At 49.7% G+C, this 19428-nt stretch overlaps 10 protein-coding genes across 10 annotated transcripts; 5 read left to right on the forward strand and 5 right to left on the reverse strand.

The window, feature by feature from the left end:
• Positions 1 to 577: 577 nt before the first annotated feature.
• Positions 578 to 1380, forward strand: N7466_011429 (O-methyltransferase; the record flags this gene model as incomplete). The annotated part of the gene is made up of 2 exons (XM_057170818.1): positions 578 to 1297; positions 1351 to 1380. The coding sequence occupies 2 exons, from the start codon at positions 578 to 580 to the stop codon at positions 1378 to 1380; spliced, it is 750 nt and encodes a 249-aa protein (XP_057015539.1).
• A 1160-nt stretch (positions 1381 to 2540) lies between these two features.
• On the reverse strand, positions 2541 to 3052 carry N7466_011430 (uncharacterized protein; the record flags this gene model as incomplete). The annotated part of the gene is made up of 2 exons (XM_057170819.1): positions 2541 to 2639; positions 2753 to 3052. 2 exons carry the CDS (start codon positions 3050 to 3052, stop codon positions 2541 to 2543), a joined length of 399 nt encoding a protein of 132 aa, XP_057015540.1.
• Positions 3053 to 4612: 1560 nt separating this feature from the next.
• N7466_011431 (putative cyclopropane-fatty-acyl-phospholipid synthase) lies at positions 4613 to 6308 on the reverse strand (the record flags this gene model as incomplete). The annotated part of the gene is made up of 3 exons (XM_057170820.1): positions 4613 to 5574; positions 5639 to 6125; positions 6201 to 6308. The coding sequence occupies 3 exons, from the start codon at positions 6306 to 6308 to the stop codon at positions 4613 to 4615; spliced, it is 1557 nt and encodes a 518-aa protein (XP_057015541.1).
• A 606-nt stretch (positions 6309 to 6914) lies between these two features.
• Positions 6915 to 8264, reverse strand: N7466_011432 (uncharacterized protein; the record flags this gene model as incomplete). The annotated part of the gene is made up of 3 exons (XM_057170821.1): positions 6915 to 7681; positions 7740 to 7973; positions 8054 to 8264. The coding sequence occupies 3 exons, from the start codon at positions 8262 to 8264 to the stop codon at positions 6915 to 6917; spliced, it is 1212 nt and encodes a 403-aa protein (XP_057015542.1).
• Positions 8265 to 8653: 389 nt separating this feature from the next.
• N7466_011433 (tropomyosin) lies at positions 8654 to 9349 on the forward strand (the record flags this gene model as incomplete). Its single annotated transcript, XM_057170822.1, has 3 exons — positions 8654 to 8671; positions 8820 to 9124; positions 9187 to 9349. The coding sequence occupies 3 exons, from the start codon at positions 8654 to 8656 to the stop codon at positions 9347 to 9349; spliced, it is 486 nt and encodes a 161-aa protein (XP_057015543.1).
• Positions 9350 to 9695: 346 nt separating this feature from the next.
• On the reverse strand, positions 9696 to 10430 carry N7466_011434 (rRNA-processing protein RRP17; the record flags this gene model as incomplete). The annotated part of the gene is made up of 1 exon (XM_057170823.1): positions 9696 to 10430. One exon carries the CDS (start codon positions 10428 to 10430, stop codon positions 9696 to 9698), a length of 735 nt encoding a protein of 244 aa, XP_057015544.1.
• Positions 10431 to 10644: 214 nt separating this feature from the next.
• On the forward strand, positions 10645 to 11769 carry N7466_011435 (Ac45/VOA1 transmembrane domain-containing protein; the record flags this gene model as incomplete). Its single annotated transcript, XM_057170824.1, has 5 exons — positions 10645 to 10739; positions 10795 to 11093; positions 11167 to 11271; positions 11322 to 11567; positions 11630 to 11769. The coding sequence occupies 5 exons, from the start codon at positions 10645 to 10647 to the stop codon at positions 11767 to 11769; spliced, it is 885 nt and encodes a 294-aa protein (XP_057015545.1).
• A 622-nt stretch (positions 11770 to 12391) lies between these two features.
• On the forward strand, positions 12392 to 13453 carry N7466_011436 (uncharacterized protein; the record flags this gene model as incomplete). Its single annotated transcript, XM_057170825.1, has 1 exon — positions 12392 to 13453. One exon carries the CDS (start codon positions 12392 to 12394, stop codon positions 13451 to 13453), a length of 1062 nt encoding a protein of 353 aa, XP_057015546.1.
• Positions 13454 to 14943: 1490 nt separating this feature from the next.
• On the reverse strand, positions 14944 to 16488 carry N7466_011437 (EXS domain-containing protein; the record flags this gene model as incomplete). The annotated part of the gene is made up of 5 exons (XM_057170826.1): positions 14944 to 15023; positions 15152 to 15468; positions 15529 to 16220; positions 16291 to 16340; positions 16404 to 16488. The coding sequence occupies 5 exons, from the start codon at positions 16486 to 16488 to the stop codon at positions 14944 to 14946; spliced, it is 1224 nt and encodes a 407-aa protein (XP_057015547.1).
• A 1689-nt stretch (positions 16489 to 18177) lies between these two features.
• pex10 (ubiquitin-protein ligase peroxin 10) lies at positions 18178 to 19329 on the forward strand (the record flags this gene model as incomplete). The annotated part of the gene is made up of 1 exon (XM_057170827.1): positions 18178 to 19329. One exon carries the CDS (start codon positions 18178 to 18180, stop codon positions 19327 to 19329), a length of 1152 nt encoding a protein of 383 aa, XP_057015548.1.
• Positions 19330 to 19428: the final 99 nt, after the last annotated feature.

A 19428-nucleotide genomic window follows, 5' to 3' on the forward strand; every position in this document is an offset into this window, starting at 1 on the left:
GGTGACCAGCTACAGCCTATTGAATCACGTCTTACTTTTGTGCTTGGGGTCTTGGAAGGGTTGGTGCTACCTCACAATGACCCACGTGCAGGTCAGTACTTCGAAGCTCCACGAGTTTACCCCTCACGTGCAATCTTAACTTTAGAAGTTTAGAATGCCCATGGTTAAATATTCTCGAAAGAATAATACTATTGTTCATAGACATGAATCATGCCTTCAAACATTCTAAACTTTGAAAACACAGGGTTACAAAGCAATGGACAGAAAGGTGGGTACACGAAACTAGATTTTGCTCTCCAACTAAACAAGCAGTGTGGGGTCCCGATCTAAAGAAAAAAAACCCACGCTTACACGGTACACCACAATGCAATCCCAACCAAGCAAGCCGGAGCGAGAAACACGGAATCCGACAAGCTTCCAATAGAAGCAAAGCACCGTCTAGACACGGCCCAAAATTCATCCGAATGAATGCTAGCTCCAAAACCCGGGACTATAAATGGGATTGAGCGCCCCCCAATCGTCCCAAACTTACTTCCCCAATCTACTTCGCCTCCGCACTCCACCCACAATTCCAAAAATGTCCGGCCGCAGCCCCGAACTCCTCGCCAAGTACCCATCACTGGCCAAATTCGACGGCAGCGACGACTACGTCGAGTCCCACGATGGCCGCGAGGCCGTCCTCCTAAAACACATCTACAACCACCCCTCGCTGGAGCAGCTGCGCGGCTCACCCGCCGCCATCTGTGCCGTGATGGACGAGTTCGCCGGACAAGAGGATTTCCTCATCAACATCGGCAGTGACAAGGGTCAGAAGGTGCATGATCTTATCAAGAGCGAGAAGCCTGCTGTGCTTGTTGAGCTAGGCGGGTATGTGGGGTACTCTGCGATCTCGTTTGGAGACGCTATGCGGCAGGCTGCTGCACCGGGCCAGGAGGTCCGGCTTTGGAGTCTGGAGTTTGATCCGGTTATTGCGTCGATTGCGATGAACCTGATTGAGCTTGCTGGCTTGAGTGATGTTGTGAAGGTTGTTGTGGGGTCTGCGGCGGATTCGCTGAAGAGGCTCCAGGCGGAGGGAAAGCTGAGTAGCATTGATTTCTTGTTCTTGGATCATGACGAGGAGCTTTATACGCCGGATCTGCGGCTTTGTGAGGAGCTGGGTCTTTTGAAATCGGGCGCTTTGGTGGTGGCGGATAATGTTTTGAGGCCCGGAGCTCCGAAATATCGTGAGTATGTGCGCCAGCATGCTGGGGTGGAAAGCTGGGCTGTCAAGGGTTTGATTATGCCTGGCGAGTTTGAGGTATGTTTTCGTTCTGAGAATCTGTTTTCGGGTCACTAACAGTGTTTGCGTAGGATGAACTTGAGGTCACGCGAATCAAGTAGATTGACTATATTCAACTGCATATGCTCTGAAACATTGGGCTTAGGCAGCCATGTCTTGACATGATTACGGCTTAACGACTCGGTTGATCTGTGTTTAGAGAATGGGTTTGTTTTTGAAATCTTGAAATTGTTGCTACATAGCCTCGGCTTAAGTGCCATGCTTGGAAATACACTGCTATAACACCCCGGAAGAATGTGCAAATTATTCCCAGCTTGCACCCGTGTAGACGTTCCAAATCTAGATTCAACAGAGATGCTCACAAGTGCACAGTCCCAAGTCGACTGCCAGGTATTCAATGTTAGTAGATGTTTATCCCGGGGGGGGCTCAATACTTCTAAAATCAAGGTATCTACATTCCTTGCGATTAAAGGGAATAATTCCATCTCTCCGCCAGAGCAGCCAGTGCTACTAGTATGCACCTGAGAAGCTCGGGAATGAAGCCATCTAACTCTTGAAGCCGGCACCTGCCATCGAGTTCTCTGATGTCACAACTTTCCGGCAAGTTCCAAAATTCCGTAGATGTTTGTCTTTCCTCGGTTCTGCACTATAAATACCCCACCAACAGCAACATCTTTCTTTGACAGAGACAACAACTGATAGTTAATTATATACCACGATTTGAGCTTCAAATGGTTCAAAAAGATTCAACAAAACGCTCTCCAAAGTCTCTTGATGTCCGGTGATAACTCTTCAATCCCCATCTCCATACACCTGCACATGTGGGCAGACGAGCCTGATCCTTGACCGACGCGACAATTCTTTGAATCATCATCATTTCGAACGGTCTCATCAATCTCGGTCATCAGACATCACATACTCTATCTATCTATATCTATAAATACTAGATATATAGGGTCTCTCTTCGGGCCTTGAAGATATCATGTGGGTCTCTCCAATATTAAACCCCAACCTTGGAAGGTTTGATCAAATTCAATGTTTCTGCGGGAGAAAACTTCCAGCTTCCCACTCCCACCACTCAAGAACACATGCAAACATTCTTGGTATGGACTACGTGCAGAGGAGTTGACTCGCAGCTTTTATGCCTTCGAGTGAGTCAAAGCCTCCAGTTCGTCGAGGCTATGGGTTACTGAGTTAATGTATTTTAAGCAGAAAGACCTCGCCTACTCGCGTCCCGTGCCCCCAGATCTAAACCTCTGCTTTACCGCATGCTGGATCGGATACTTCTCTTGTGGGCTCGCTGGCCCTCAAGTGCTGCACCCATCAAAATTTGAAAGAAGCAGATGTTATTTGCGGGTACCTAGAGAAGACATAGCTCACAGCTTCCAAGCGATGACGAGGGGCGCAACAAGTATTCGACTGCACGTTCTATGTCCCTCTTGCGCTTCGTGTTGATAAAACTTGTTCACATACCATGGAGCTCCAGTCGCCTGGGCCAGTCGTGACAAAATAGAGAGACTTTACATCCTCCCTACGGGGTTCTGTGGGAACTGCGTGTTCATCGCCTCTTCCTCTCCCGTTGCTCTCTGTACACCTGGAACTACGATGTTGGTTCTTGGGCTTTCTTACTCTCCTTTGCTGGGTTTTCTGGGCACTGTATGGGAAATGGGGAAGCTCAGGAACGGGAGCACCGATGAGAAAGACGCTTCCAACAACAGAGGATGAGTGGTAGCCGGCATCCGATTTCAAGAAAAGTGCTCGCTCATGAGCCATATTCAATTTTACATTCGGACAAGCACAACAAAAAAAGCAAGCAGACCGCCATCGCCGTGCGGTCGACTTCGATGTTCGTGATATTGTATACTTGGCACTGGAAGTCCTGCAGCAAGACCGTCCGAACCCCAAGTTGAGTGACAGGTCAGCGGGACGGTCTACGAAGCCTATGGAAATGCACCGGAGCCAACAAAAGGACTAGTGTAGGCATTCCTGCAAACGGACTACAATGTTAAGTTTGCCCAGGGTGAATAGGACGACGATCGAGTCGCTTGGTCCCTCAAGCGTCGTCTAAGAAGGGAGAAGTGTCATGTATCAGGACATATGTATACCAAAGGTGCTGCTTGTCTTTGTTTACTTTCATTTCCTATCTCGCAACCCAAGCCTTGGGGGAAAGGGTCTGGAAGAACTTTCCAAGGTTGCTGAAGACTGTGATAGCTTGTCTGCCTCTCATTTCATATCTGAGGGTGCCTATGCTTACTGTGCTTCCTTAGGCCCATGACGTGGAAAACATTCGAATTACGAGAAGTACGGCAAACCTACAATGACCCGGAGTACTGATGGGAAGTACTAGAGACAAATATGAAAGGGTCCAAAACTTGGAATTTGCACTTAAGGAAATGCGCTGGAAGCATCGAGCTCCAAGACATAATTTAATTTCGCTCACATTCAATGCCGCGGGTCTCTAATCCATCTTCGTCGACATATCATGACCAACTTGCGCCAGGCTGGATTCTGGTGGGTACAGAATGTTTGCCAAGGACTTAGCAAAAACAGTCGAGGTTGTGCTTGAATATCTTGAGAAGAAACATAACATTTTACTATGGTGCTCCATGACATCCTTGATTTGACTGAGATTATTGGAATTGCCCGTCAAGCTTTGGAGTCCACTTGTCAAGGCATCAGCTGCACTCGTGCATGTGCAGGCAGGAGGACTTACTGGTATTGGGCAATTGACCCTCAAACAGAGGATACCCAATTCTAATGGGGATTACGCAAGCTCGCCTTCAATGTTGGGCAAAAGTTCAGTACGACACAGCTCCGATTGGCTATGTACATATTTTTTTAGTCATAACTAGTACTAGGACGCGATCGCCTAATTGAAAGGGACAAAGCTTTTTTAAAGCGAATAATATCACTGGATTTACCAACATTCCCCGCATGCTTGCCTCCACATGCAGCTGGGGACTGTCTACTATCAATTGATAATTTTCATGAAGATAAGAGTCACAAAAAAGACGTGAGATTCAATTAAGACCTCAGGAAGGGGTCATGGAAAATAAGCATATAGCACATAAACTGATTGGCCCCAGGCCTGATCTTGATCCACGGGCCCTATCGCCAATTCCCAAAAACTTTTTCTCGGTCTATCAACTTCAAAATTCATACTCATATCATGCGTGTCAAGATAATTCTATGTTCGTAGCCGCTGGCGCTGTGCAATCGAAAAAGTACACCGCATTGGTTCCGAAACGATTGATGTGCCCTGCAGATTCAATGTAGCCTAATAAAGACTAAATAAAATCAACGGGCCAAAGAGAACGGACGCTGGTAAATGATTTACAGGTCCTTCTTGATGACGTGGGCCTTGGGCAGAGTGCCGTTGGCGCGGTCAATGGCAGCCTGGCGAGCGCCGGTGAGAGCAAACTGGTTGTGGATACCCTCAACACGGTGGGTGGAGTTGATGTTCTTGACGAGGGTAAGCTGCCAGCAGGTAGCACCACCCTGGCGGGAGGTGATGGTAGAAGAAGCAAGGAAGTACTCCCAGATGCGGAACCACCGCTTTCCGTACTTGGCCTCAACCTTGTCCTTGTTGCCCATCCAGTTTCGGTACCAGCGCCAGAGAGTGGCAGAGTAGTGGACACCAATGGTGTCAACACCCTTGATCTCAAAGCCAGCGCCCTCGAGACGGTCGACGACGAAGCCAAGAGGGGTAGAAGCATCAGCACCGGGGAAAATGTACTTGTTCATGAAAAGACCCCAGATGAGATCCTCGTACTGCCAAGACTTGCGGAGACCAGCGATCTGGAGGAAGAAAACACCATCATCCTCAAGCATGTCGTAAACCTGGGACAAGAAGGTAGAGAAATGGCGGACACCGACGTGCTCGGCCATCTCGAGACAGGTGATCTTTTGGTAGCCGCCCTCAACACGGGGAGAATCGCGGTAATCGGAGCAAACGATACGGCTCTGAGATTCCTCAATGCCAGCCTTGCGGAGACCATTGTTACCCCAAGCAGTCTGGTTGCGACCAAGAGTGATACCAGTAACCTCAGCGCCATAGTGGACCGAAGCGTACTTAGCGAGGGTACCCCAACCACAGCCGAGGTCAAGCATCTTATCACCGGGCTGAATGCCAATCTTTTCGCAAACAACGGCCAACTTGTTGTCTTGCAGCTCCTCCAAGGACTCTTCGCGGTTGATGTCACTGATAATACCGGAGGTGTAAATCATGCGGGGGCCAAGGAACCAAGCGTAGAAGTCATCACCTCGGTCGTAGTGGTCGCGGACTTGCTCCTCGTCTAGATTGAAAGGTTAGAATCAAACGCGATTTCCAATTCAGATCAAACAGTTGAGAAAACTTACCCTGGGAACGAGTGTGCAGCAGCATCTCAGGGATGAAGCCAAACAGGAAGTGCTTGAACAGACCAACGGTGAACTTGAAGTTGGCCCAATCGTGACGGTACTCAAGAGCCTCAAGAGCATCAACCTTGAAGTCAACCTCGCTGTTGAAGTACTTCTCGTAGAAGACCTCCATGGGGATCTTGCTCTTGCCACGGTAGGTGGCACGGTCATGCTCGCTGTGGAAGTTCAGGTAGTATTCGACGGGACGGCCGCAGTACTTGGCCTTCTCGGTCTTGCGGGGAGAGATAGAAGAAGAGACGCTCCAGAAAGCCACGAGGACAGGGACAGAGGTGAAGATCGCAAAGAAGATGGTGGTGTAGAATCCTCCACCAACCTGACGAGCCAGCCACCAGGGCACGATCACGAGGAGAGCGATCATCAAGCCATTGGAGAAGCTGTCACTGCCAGGCGAGTCAGCGGGAACGGGGGCATTCTTAATAGCCGGGTACTATCAATAATAAGTTAGAATTGGGGTCAAGAAATAGGTGTAATCAAGGTGTTTTTGAGCTATGTAGCTACCTACCAGGGTGGTTGGAACACCACAATCGAACTCGGGCTTGCTCTGCTGAGGAGCATCCGGTGTCACGATGAACTCGAAGTCCTCAGTGGACTCCGGGTGGATGGTCGTCATTGCTGCAAGGTGTCAACTTGAGAGGGATGGGAAGGTAAAAAGGAGAGCCCCAGGTGTAAATAATATGGTGGCAGTTCCAGGGGCGGTGAAAGTGTGAAGTGGGTGTGTGCTCCGTGCGTTTCGGGGGGAGAGACTACGTATACAACCTTGGAAGTTTACTTTTAGTTTACTTTGGACCCGTACCTGAGCCTGAGGGGGGCAAATTAGTACTTCTACCGTCTACCACGGCCACTCTAATTAATATGCAGGGTCCTCGGGCAGCTCGGGCTCCTGAAGATGACGTTCAATCAGAGTGGAAATATTCTGCCTTGTTCGGCAAAGTTATTCGTGCGCTCTCGCCTGGCTATGCAAAGAGCGATCGTCATTGAAGTGGGGTGGCCCTGAAACAGGCTGATCCGCGGTCGAGCCGAAGACCTTCAATTGCCATATGATACGCCGATAATAACCCCCTTTCCAACCTGCCGATGATCCCAATTGTAGACACTCCAGTCCCCAGTAAGCAAATACAAACACCGAAAAAAAAATGTGAAAAAAATACATCGTAGGAATCATGTGAAAGTGATCGGTTCAATAAACTATGCAACAAAATCAAAGGCGGTGTGACGCCTACAGCGTAAGCTGGAAGCTGGAAGCTTCTTCATCCTCGGCAAATGTGGGGAGGGAATCTTGGAGCTCCTGTCCAGCATTCTCATCCGCGTCGAAGAAGCCAGCAGCTTTGCACCGAGTCCACATGGCCGATCCCAGGGGAGGTGGTCCGTAAAGCTCTAGATAGGTTTCGGGTGACACAGCGCTAGGCTTGGAGTTGAGTTCATTTTCCCGCAGAGTAGACGAGACGCTACGGCCCTTTGAGTAGCCCATAGTAGTGTTGGAGTTCACTGCGGCTGCGGCATTTCGCATGGATGATGGGTTAGTCGGCACGCGGACCTTCTTCTTGGGCATCAGCAGGGACGATGCTAAGCTAGGCTTAGGAGCCGCAGCCAGTCTGGCCGAAACAGATCTGGTCTTTGGTGCAGACAAGGCAGCCGCCGCCTCATGAGAACGGAGTGTAGAAATGCTTCGCGAAGGTCTGGCATTTGTGGATGGTACACTCGGACGATTGGTTCGTACTAGCGGTGCTGGAGCCGACGGCATAATGGCCTCGTCTTCGCTCTGCTCGTTGAAACTAATGCCATCGAGTTGTCTCATGATCATCTCGTCGACCATCTTGTCACACTTGGCGGAGTCCTCTTTGAATTTGCGCTGCTTCCGTGTTAGGCCGTCGCTGCCGACTTCTTGTCGCCCGTAAACGCTCTCCAGTCCCAAAGCCCGGTTTCGAGGCCGGAACTGAGGGTATGTGGTGTCGTAGGCAATATCATCTGGGATGTCCGGGAGATCTAAAACACGTTAGCAACCATTGGAGTAAGCTATTCACTTTACATTTTGAGGTCATACCTCGAGGCTTTGGGGGCATATATTCAATATCCGCCACATCATCTTGGGCCACATCAAGATGAACTTTGGTCTGGGATTGCTGAGTGACTGGGGCAGCCTTCTTGACTTTCTGGGAAGAAGCTCTCCGGTTGGTTCTCTCGGGTTTCAACGTTCCGCCGAACGGGGCCGGTGTCTGAAGACCTTTCGCTTTGAGGTTGGTTGTCTTATTACCCAAAGGAGCTCGGTTCTTTGTGTCTAGTGAAGCAACTCGTCAGTTCCATACTCGGATTAGACAAGTCTTCTTGGGTCTTTCTAATCCCTCCAGGTTGGCATACCCATAGGCGTCACGAACGCATCCTTGCCCAGTTTTCCATTTCCCTTTACTGTCTGCTTTCCAAATCCGATGGTGTTGTTCTCGTCATTGAGGCGCACTTTCTTGCCGGGAGTCTTGGGAGCTAGCGGCTTGGATCCTTGGTTCAAAGGCTTGTTGGCGGCGGTCGTCTGGTGGGTGTTCACCAGATTTTCCTGGTCACGTAGAGCCAACATTGTGGCGGATGGTGATTGTGGATACACATGCAAATCTCGAAAAGACGGTGAATTGAAGACGCGGTTGGGACGAGTTCTAGATGGGAGCAATTGTTGTCGGGAAGCGGTTGCCCGTGGAGACGCGGTGATCGGGAGGCGGTGATTGGTCGAACGGACCAGCGGGGCGACTGTCGTGTACGGTACGGCGTAAAGAGCAGTAAAGAGCAGTAAAATAAAGGAAAGGGTGCCTGGTGGTAAGGTAAACTTGTAAATAGTAGTCAGCAACTATTCTTCCTTCCCCAAACCACCAACCCCGCCAACTCATCTCAACTATTCTGGCTCGCTGAGCGAAAGCCTTTTCTTCCTTTCAACCCATACATATTTCGTCTTTCTCTGTTGATTATTTCAAAATGGATCGTATTAAGGAGGTGAGTCTCCCTGAGCACCCCTGTCTGGCGGGGTAGCTTGAACAGCTGTTCCTTTCCCACTGCGCATATCACCCGCAGCACATGCCCACCATACCCCCCATTTCTACCCCCTAACCCCAGAGCACGATGCTAATACAGTCTGTTAAAGCGCATGAACACCCTCCGTCTTGAGGCCGATGACGCCCACGAGAAGAATGAGGAGCTAGCCAGCAAGATCAAGACCCTGGAGCAGGAGAGCCTGTCTAAGGAGCAGGAGATCACATCGCTCAACCACCGCAACTCCCTACTTGAGGAGGAGGTTGAGAAGTTGGAAAACTCCGTCAAGGAGGCTAAGGATGCTGCCGGTGCCAGTGCCCAGCACGACACCCAGAACGAGGCCCTTCAGCGCCGCGTGCAGCTCCTCGAGGAGGAGGCTGAGGAGAACGAGAAGACCCTCCGGGAGACCAACGAGAAGTGCGAATCACCTCCTGAAAACTTTACTATTCGTACACTAACCTTTGGCTTCTTTATCTCAGGCTCCGTCAGACCGACGTCAAGGCCGGCCACTATGAGCGCAAGGTGCAGGCTCTCGAGACTGAGCGCGACCAGTGGGAGGCCAAGTACGAGGAGATGTCCAAGAAGTACAGCACTCTGGAGCGGGAGTTGCAGGAGCTCGAGGTCTCTATCAGCAACGTCTAAGATGGATTTGGTTACCTTGTATCGATGTTCAGTGTAAGGAGACGTTGGGTTGGATGCAGGCTTTCTTCCCCTTTTTCCAGCTATTTTTTGTCACAATGTGTTCGATTGTGTTCTTTACCTCTCTGCACATGTCAGAGATGGTTTCCTTTAGCATCTTTATGCCATATTGAGTACGGTGTCCCTCATCTGTTGTACGAACCAACTGCCTTTTTGTGGACAATCCTCTCGTGAATCATAGAATTTTTTATTGACAAACTGATCTTTGAAAAAAAAACGACAAGAACTCCCAAGCACTTTCATAATATGGTGGTATAAACGATTTAGTTGGTCAAAATATGCTTCTTCATCATTCCTCTCTCCGGGCCTTGGCTTTCCTCGAGTTTGATGAGCGCTGTTTTGAAGCAGTGATCTTGCGGTCGCTTTTGCTCTCGTAGCGAAATTGCTTCTTCTTCTGCTTAGGCTTCTGGGTGGTTTTGCGAAACTTCTTTTCGGGTTTCGCCTCTGCCTCGGGCGTCTTTGTAGCTGGCTTTTCTTCTTCCTCTTCCGAATCATCTCCCTTCGCCAAGTTTCGCAGACCATCTCGGGATGTATCCATTTCTTCAACAGTCACAGTAGTGTACTTGTCTTCGTCAACATATTCGGCTTCGTAGTCAACCGCCGGCGGTTCCTCGATACCTCCCCACTCCTCTTCGTCACTGCCCTCGTCGGCATTGGAATCACTATCGCTGTCGAATTCCGCCTTCATGCGCTTCAGGTGGCTCTTATGCTCCTCCATAATTCTCTTCATGTCGGCCGCTCGTTCTTCGCGAAGCTGGAGAAAATTCATGTTAGCAAATGATTTCTTCGGCTTGAAAAGAAAATCCCATACCTTCGCCCGATCGTGTCTCTTCTCCTCCTTCATCTTTTCGATTGCTACCTCCTGGGCTTCCTTAGCGCGCTGCACCTTGCGCTTGTGGAACCCAGTGAGCCATTCCTGGCGGGCATCTGAGTCGAAATTGACTTCCTCCACCTTCGGAGTCAACTTGCGCTTTTTAGGAAAGGCACGGGTGTTGTTGGTTTTTCTGTTGTAGGCTCCCCCCATGATGGCGATTAGGTCAAGTATCCAAGAAACCGCAAATTCAAGTATATAAGACCGAAAGACGGCGTTATCGTAGAAGTATGATCGAACCAGAAAAAAAAAAGTTGGATCTAAAAAAGCTCAAGGCGGGCCCGGCCCCGTCGACCGCCTCCGAGGCCAAGTCGGACCTCCCGTTGGCAACATCATCCTCCCCGAACACCATCTCCAACCAGACACAATGCAGCTGAGCAGATTCGGGCTGCTCGCCCTTGGGGCAGCTGTAGCTGACGCTTTCAGAGATACCTCTCCTTTTTTTCTGGCCTCCACTTCCGAGTATGTCCCAACTGATCCTCTGGAAGCTTCACCCACCAGCTAATTGTTCCTGCAGAGTCCTAGCGAACTCCGCATACATCAAATCTGGCGCCTCCGTGTTTGATGAAGTATCCTCCGCCTTGGATACCTGCCCATCCGATTACTATGTTGTTGTTTCCCAGCCTGGTGTGCACAGCACCGACTTCCTCACCCACAAGGCGGCACCCCGCCTCGGAGCGAAGATGCTTGGCAAGGATAGGTCCATTCGATCCAAGATGAGCGTGAATGAGGTCGCGGGGGTTCTGGATGCAAAGCAGATCAAGAACTTCTTGGTTGAGAAGTGCAACGCGCAAACTACCGCGATCGATGGTTCCTGTGAGTTGCAATCGTGGCCCATACTCGGCGTGACGGGTATGATATGAGAGCTATCGCTGACCAGAAAATAAAGCCGGATCTTATCCCACATACTTTGAGTCTGGTCCTCGGATTATTGATATCGAGTTTCCCATGCTTTCTCTGGGATCAGACCGCGCCCACGAGCTCTCCGATAATGGTATGTAAACCCCTCAGATGGATGATACTGGTCCCGCTCTAATTGTTCAGATGGTCTTCTTGCCGATATCATCGATCGCATTCCCTCCGAATCCAAGTACACTCTCCTCTATGTCACCTCTCCTCGAGAGTTCCCCGACGGCGACTCCGTCGTTTACGAGCCCTCCGATGAGTTCAACCAGGAAGGTATCCACATGGAGTTGAAGCGCGATTACTCTTCCTACTCCCCTGTCTCAAGCTCATCTGAGTCGGATCGCAACCAATCTCTGTTTGACGAATACCAATTCTTCACTCCTGGTTCGTATACCTCTTGATTATGCCCATAGTGTACCCCAATACTAACTTGAATATTTTAACAGGTATCTTCATGGGTCTCCTGGCCTCCTTTTTCTTCTTTACTATCTTGTACATTGGTATCAGTGCTTTGAGTAGTCTCCAGATTCCCTACGCTGCATTTGAGAAGGATACATCAGCCGCTGTGCAGAAGAAGCAGCAGTAAATTGAGTGAGCTATCGTTGCAGGGTGGATGCAGGTTCACGCCTTGCGCCATGCATGCTACAATTGGCTTTTTATCATTTCCATCTCGGGTTAGGGGCATTGTTCTTTGACATTTTTTTGTATGATATATCACAATGGCTATTTCTGGTATAATCAAGTCATCATGTGACACATCGGCCTAAGGCGCCTGTTTTAGCGTAGCGAAGGCGACTTGGCGTCTTCTCGCTTCGTCCGGGTTCTCGAGTGCACTTCCCGTCGTCTAATTTGTCTCAGTACCCTCTGGCGCTCCTTGTTCTTGGTGAGGAGACTGTCGCTCGTTTTTAAACTGAAGATTTTCATGCGTTGCCCCCTCGTTCAAAAAGCCTAGTGACTGTGGATCTGTGGATCCCCTGAATTACTAGTAGGAACACAGGGCCAGCAACTTTTCTGCGGCGAAAACGTCGCTTGGGGGGCACTTTCTCTCCTATTAAGTTGTACCACTCGATTTTCAGGGTGCTCTTTGTGCCTGGATTGGAGATTTCGTTGTTCTCGACGTTCACTGCACCTCCGCCTATCCCGACTGACCCGCTGTGGGGAAACGATCGACTGTTTACAGGGCAACAGGTGCAACCAGTAGGCGCAACATGCGGTTCTTCTCACAGAGGCTTGGGAAATCCCAGCCAACTTTCTTGATCGTGTTCTTATGTTTGATTTCCATCGCCGCTCGAGTTTCTGCGGACCCTGCGGCCACTACCGACGCCCAGACCACCGACGATCTCTCTACCACCACTGCCTCGACCACAGAGTCCACATCTTCTACATCAACAACGGATAGCACAACCACTACAAGTACGACGTCCTCGTCATCAACGACATCCACAAGCATGACTTCAACCACTACTTCCTCAACATCCTCGACTACGTCTGACAGCAGCACCACAACATCCTCCGTTTCCACAACAACAGGATCAACGTCGTCATCCTCATCCTCATCGTCAACCACAACTGCGGCTGCGATCGTGACTGTACCCCCATCCGCCGGTGCCCCATACATGCAAACATCAAACACACCGGAAGGAACTGTCTTCATCGCCGTCGGTGCGATCCTAGGCTTCATCGGGCTAGCCGTCCTAGCATGGCGGGGCATGGTGGCATGGTCAGTGAATCGCTCAGTCCGGCGCGCTGCCATGGCGCAGTCTGCAGAGTCCAAGCGCCTCCTGCGTGGCAGCCGAAAGAAGCGATCCACACCCGTGTACTCCTCCGCGCCGGCAATGGACGTCTCCCTCGACAAACTCGGCACAGCCACTCGCGCCAGCTACAAGCCATCGCGACGAGTCCCCAGCAACAACAGCGGCTTGTTCTACTCCCCCACTGCAGGTGGTGGGGCAGGGTCGCATAACAGTCTGAACACCCCTGCAGGCAATCGTAATTCCAACTACCTCCCTGCCGGGTTCTACGCTGCTGCTGGCAGCTCCACCCCCGTCCGCGATTCGGTCAACCCAAGCTACCCCTCCGGATCCCCGTCTCTCCCGCCTACTGGTACCTATCATGATGCGCCGCATAATACGCGCCACTCGTACGTCGGTGATTCTACGAGTTCCTTGAACCTGAACCAAGCTCCCGGGGGCCGCGCTCCAAGTGCATACTTGGAGGACCTGTTTGAAAGTCATACGTCGCCTCGGAACTCCGAGGCTGGTCGTCGGTGAGGCGTATGGGCTGAAATATGTTCTACGACATGGATGATATAAGCAGTATTTTTCGCTGCATTTGAGCTTCGGTCTTGACTACATTTCATTTTCGTGTGCTATATTTAGTAACCCACTCACATTCTATTACGATTTTATTTTAATTTGGTTCCTTTACTGAGCGTTCCACAGGGCTTGTGCAATTCTGGCGCCAAGTTCGTTTCTTTTCAGCATTACCATGTCAATATCTGGATTCTTGTCATTAAATACAAAAAACATTCATATACATTTCCATCTTCGTCTTAAATCGCCGACTACCGAACTGGTCAACCATACTTTTTCCACTTGAAGGTGGTTCCAGGAGTTGGACTTGCTTTACCGCGGAGGTCTTACTTGTTGCTCCCGAGGTCCAAACATGGATCTGAATGAACACAGCCATACCTAGTGGTAGCTAACAGCCCTGGTGCCGTTCTGGCCAAGACTACCCACGGTCCCATAATCTTGGAATACTAAAATGACTTATCTCCAGTATTTGTTTCCTCTATCTACTAGCATTTGGGTACCACCATAATCTCCCGTTCTTCTTCCAAATCCGTTCAACAAAGTAATCCTCTTGATATCAAGAGATTTTTTATGGACCAGGCAAGTTGAATAGTATTCAAATATGAGCTCGAACACAACAAACGATCAGCACTAAGGAAGAAAAAAAGAAAGGAGCGTAGTGAGGGTCCGGACAAATGGTAATTATTAAGGGGCCGGTTAGTATTGAAAGAAGCCTTTTGGCTCCCTCTGTACGCTACATAAGTTCTACAGGGGGTCATTTGTAAAGCGCCTCGCAAAATGAATTTTGTTTCAAACCCATGAGCAAGCTATTCAATGGTTCCATAATGTACATGCCAGCCCGAAGTCCCCAAAGACAATTCAAACTGATAGAAGGGTGATGAACCAGGCAAAAAAAAACTTATATACAAAGGCCCAGGAGATGCATCCGTCGATCTGGCCCTATTCAGACCAGACAAAAAAACAAAGAACCAAGAGAAAGAAACCCATGCTCGCCACCACGGCGGATACCTCGCAAACACCAAGTCCATTAAGCCGCCCTCAAAACATTGAAAGACACCCAGGACAGGCTCAGAAGAGCTCTAGTCCAGTAACAGATATTCCAAGACAAAGAAACAAAAACCGTGCAGGATGTGCGTGCGAATTTGGAGAATCGACTGAGTCAACGGAGGCAAAAAACAAACAAGCATACAGGCGAATCAAGGAGTGGATTTCCGTACACCAAGGAAAACCAGAAAACCGGGTCTCATGTCTATAATTGTTCTAAACTGAAAAGGGAAGGATGATATCGGAAAATAACCGAGGTTGGAGAGGATGAGAGCAAATACTGATCAAAAGCCGCTAATGAAGTTATGTTCTGTGTCTCGTACTCATTCCAGGGTAGACTGGATGGTGGAACGTGGAAGATGATAGGTGAAAAGGCAAAAATCGCGTATAGCAAGTTGTCAAATTCAATCCGAGGTTATTTTGCCGTTGCCGTTGTATTTTGGTAGGCGAACATCGTCTGCGCCGGATCCGTGATCGTTTCGGACTATGCCACACACACGGTCAGCGAATGAAACTTCGAGTTGCGTTCTTGGTTCTTGGTTTTTGGGGCCAAGATAATCGTAAATTCTGGAAATAGAGCGGGCGACTGTGCTCAGGGTAAAAAAAACTTACTTGCTTCAGCCTCGATTCGGAAAAACACCCACATCCAGCGTCGAGCCACTTCACCAAGCATGAGCAGGAACAGACCGCTTTCGGTTTCCGGGATCCACGAGAGTCCCGGCAGCACGCGCCATAGCCATGAGAAACGGAGTACAAAATCTGCGACGATGACGTAGTGGTACAACCGATCGGAAGTAAAGTATCGATGTTTTCGAAGTCCGAACGGATAACGGCTATCCCGACGCTCGGGGGAGAACAGGGTAAGATCCCAATCCTTTACCACGTCCCACCAGAAAGAATAGCTCGAGTTGATCAACGAGAAAAGAAATCTAGATCGGTTAGATCGAGCGGGGTAAAATGCGGAACACTCAAGAGATTAGAAAACTTACAGAAGACGCATAATGGTCATCTCGCTGAACCCGTGAAATTCCAATGGGTTGTAATTCCGCATCTTTGCAGCTAGCCAGATGACCGGGAAAGCGGTGGCATATTTCAGGGCGTTAGCCAGATGTTGGTTTCCGGTATTTGAGTCTGCATTTGAGGCTCGCCGAGCGCGCACATATTCTGTTAAGCACTGGCGAAGTCGGATAATGCTCGGAACCGCGATGATGATGGGTACAACGATATCGGTGCCACAGGCACGGTTCGGCTTGGAGGTGGCGGAGATGCCGTCGGTGAAAAACATGCAGAAGCTGACATACAGATCCCCCAAAATGCGACCATAGCTTGTCAGGGCATCCGCCAGCAGAACATCAGCAAACTTGCCATTTTGGGGTTCCGCCAGACCTCCGATGGCGACCCGCTTTAATGTCAGGAGAAACCGGATCCGGCCGGCGCGGGAGGCACGATTGAGAGGCCAGATAAGGATAAGGAGAAGGATAATGAAGACCGATTGTGGGATGAAGTCGAAGCGTTCGACCAGTTCTGGAGACTGGCGTGTAGCAATCCAGGTGACAACGAGCCAGATGGATAGAGGGATTGTGAAGAGGGTGGCTAGGCGGTAAGCCCCGACATGATGTGGTTGTTGTGGAGGTTGGGATTTGGGGTCATGGGAAGGATAGTGGATGAGGCGAGGGACGTCCTATCAAAGGTGAACGAGTTAGCATTCATGAGGCTGTATCGTGGATATTTTCGGGTGTTCCGCCACTTACGATGTCGAATTTGGACAGGTAATGTAGGTTGATGGCCCATCCCCAGAAACCTGTTGTAAGGAGAGATCAGAACGCCGTTGAGGTAAACTGTCTGGTCATGAACGGAATCTTACCTGCAACCAATACAGCTGCTATGCGAATGGGGAAGGGAAAGACCAGCCCAAAGCCATCCAGTTGCGCATGTTGATCTGGACCCATTATTCCATGGATCAGGGGTGGTAGGAGGGGTGTTGGAGGTTCAAGTGGTAGAGGAGTGATCTTTCCAAAAATAAACAAAGTACAAGCCCCCGTGGGGTATAAGAGGGTGCAAGGAGAAGACGAGGCTCACGCAAAGCAACCAAAAAGAGTGACTAAGGGTGAGGTATGGGGATTTTTTGGATAAGGGAACTTTTTCCCCGGCCGCTTTCAGATGTTAATAAGCACGGTAGTAACGAGGAATTACGCGCCCGCAGTGGGCTTCGTCTTGCAGCGTGGATGGGCTCCACTAAAGAGAGGGTCAGTTGTAATGGCTTTGGGTATAATTAGGCAATGAGGAGCCCGTCCACCCCAGTCATGACGAAGATCTTGCTGGATCGGCAGTCAGGGGGCGCTTCCGGGCCTTGGTGCTTTCCACTTGGGTATATTGCAATGATGAAATGGTGATCGTTGCATCCACTCATTCAAAACCCACTTTGCACTTGGCTGAGTTTTAGAAGATGGATCAGGGGAAAGGAGGTTCTTTTCTTTGGCCCTGGAAAGAATTAAATACAGAAGAGAAACACGCCCTATAATTAGCCCAACCAAAGAGAGTATAATTATGGATCAATTTCAATCAATTTGGGCGCGCGTCACTTGGGTCTGGACCTCTCACGGCGTATTTATTGTAATTTATCGGGTATTCCGCTTGCGGGGCCGTTATGCGATAAATTACTAGTGCGGACATACCAGTTGACCGTTTTCATTGCCAAATTCTGGGAAATATTGATATACTTCTATCTTCAAGTCCATCTGAAGGAATTGAATAAACTGTCTTCGGTAACAAATAAGGGCAATTGAAAACAGTCAACCACTAAATGGGTGTTCAACAAATGACGCCCTCTAGGTTAATTCAGGTCCAATTCGACAATCACAGTCTACTCGCTAGCTAAAGGACAAGAGAATATACAGATTACTTAGTAGGCACTTCTTTGTAAGTTATACATATCAAAGAAAATCCTGCGCTTTGAAGGGCAGTCTTTGTTGCACATGTCCATGGACTTTCATGTCTTTCTGCAGAAAGAGAGACAACGAAGTAAACATGCGACTACATAGAGTACGCCTGGAGCAAATGATCCCCAGGCCAGCTCTTAGACTAAGGCCTAGGAATTCCAACTCTCTCCCATTTCATAACTTCGAATCTGATCCTGACGAGTCCTTTAGTGCCGTATGTATTTCCAAAAAACAATCGTGGTTCAAGTGACTTATGTAGTCGGTACTTTGGTCTGTGCTTTGTAAAATATGTAGTTCGGGATTAATTGTGTCAAAATGGGATGGATGGTTGATTCCGAAGGTTCGTTCTATTGAGAGTTGTCGATTTCTCTGTGATTTTGTAGAAAGAACTGACTAGATGTGTAAGTCGTTCATTGTGCACTGAGAATATACAAGAGTCAAGAGTCAAGACCCATTTTCGGCAATCCACTTACTCCGACCCTCCGGATAAGTCACCTGATTTTATCGGACCGGGGGACCGAGGCTCGACAGTCGGGGAAATCGCGCGACTCTGGGGAAACTGCTCTACTGTCCATTGGCAGGTGATACCATACCTCTCACCATCGATGATGTTCCTGCACCCTTTCAAGACATAACCCATTGGCCATTTCCCGAGCCACTCATAGTCCTTTCGACTAACAAAATCAATTACCCTCCAACATGGCCGAAGAAGACCCCAATCTTTCCCTTCCAGCCCCGGACGGAGGAACCCTCGGTTTCCCCTCCCATTTCTACCCCTTCGCAACCTCCCCAGATATCATCCGCTCCCACGAAAAGGATGCCTACATGACAGCAGGGCTCGTTCACCAAGCCCAAACAATCATTCGCTCCCTAAAAGGTGCCCGATTCGCCCATTCCTACGCCGACGCCATCAAACATCTCACCGAACTCCTCTACTTCTCCCTCACCACCGCAATCGGAAACCGCACCCTAGGCGAAGAATACTGCGACCTCGTCCAGCTGGAAGATGACTCTCTCCGCCTACCAGCGATCACTCGGCGCGTCGGATACATCCTCAGCAGCATCCTAGTCCCCTGGTGGCTGCAGAGGCTCCTACCCGCCCTGCGAAAGCGGGTACGGAACAAGCTAGAGCGGAGCATCGCACGACAGCAACTCCGGGCAACACAGCAGCAAATTTCCGGTCTGGCGTCGAAACCAAACACCCACAACCAAAATAATTATAATAAAGCGGTCTCCAAGCCGTTCTTCACAAAGCTACGCATCCAGCAGTATATCCTGGACCATCTGGATTCGATGACATCGGTCTCGCCTATCTATGCGCTTAGTATCGCGACTTTCTATTTCACGGGCACATATTATCATCTATCGAAACGGATCTGGCGCTTGCGCTACGTTTTCACTAAGAAGATCGACGAGAATGAGGCGCGCATCGGGTATGAGGTTTTGGGCGTATTGATGGTTCTTCAGGCGGCTGTGCAGGGCTTCCTGCATGTGCGTAAGATTGGCGAGAGTATGAACAATGCGCATGCTGAGGGCTCTGAGGCTGAGGCTGCGTCGCCTCAGGGTGGAGCTCTTATTGCTTCCATCCAGAATCCCGCTTCTGTGCCTCTTTTGTCTGCGTCTTCTCCTCGATATGACCTTGACGAGGATCCGGGTGCAGTTGCGTGGATTCCGGATGGCCAGCAGCGGAAATGTACATTGTGCTTGGAGGCGTTCAAGGACCCGAGTGTTACGACATGTGGTCATGTGTTTTGCTGGGTGTGTGTTAGGGATTGGGTGCGTGAGAAGCCGGAGTGTCCGCTTTGTCGACAGGAGGTGCTCTTGTCAAAGGTCCTCCCTCTGCGAGGGTGATTCGGGCATATGTATAAGACTGTATGTTGTACATATTATGGCTTTCTGAGGCGTGGACTGCGTATCCACAGATGTATATACTTGATCTGGATGAATATA

This window comes from Penicillium verhagenii, assembly GCF_028828195.1.
Source record: "Penicillium verhagenii strain IBT 33310 chromosome Unknown utg000013l_segment0_segment0, whole genome shotgun sequence".
NCBI lineage: Eukaryota > Fungi > Ascomycota > Eurotiomycetes > Eurotiales > Aspergillaceae > Penicillium > Penicillium verhagenii.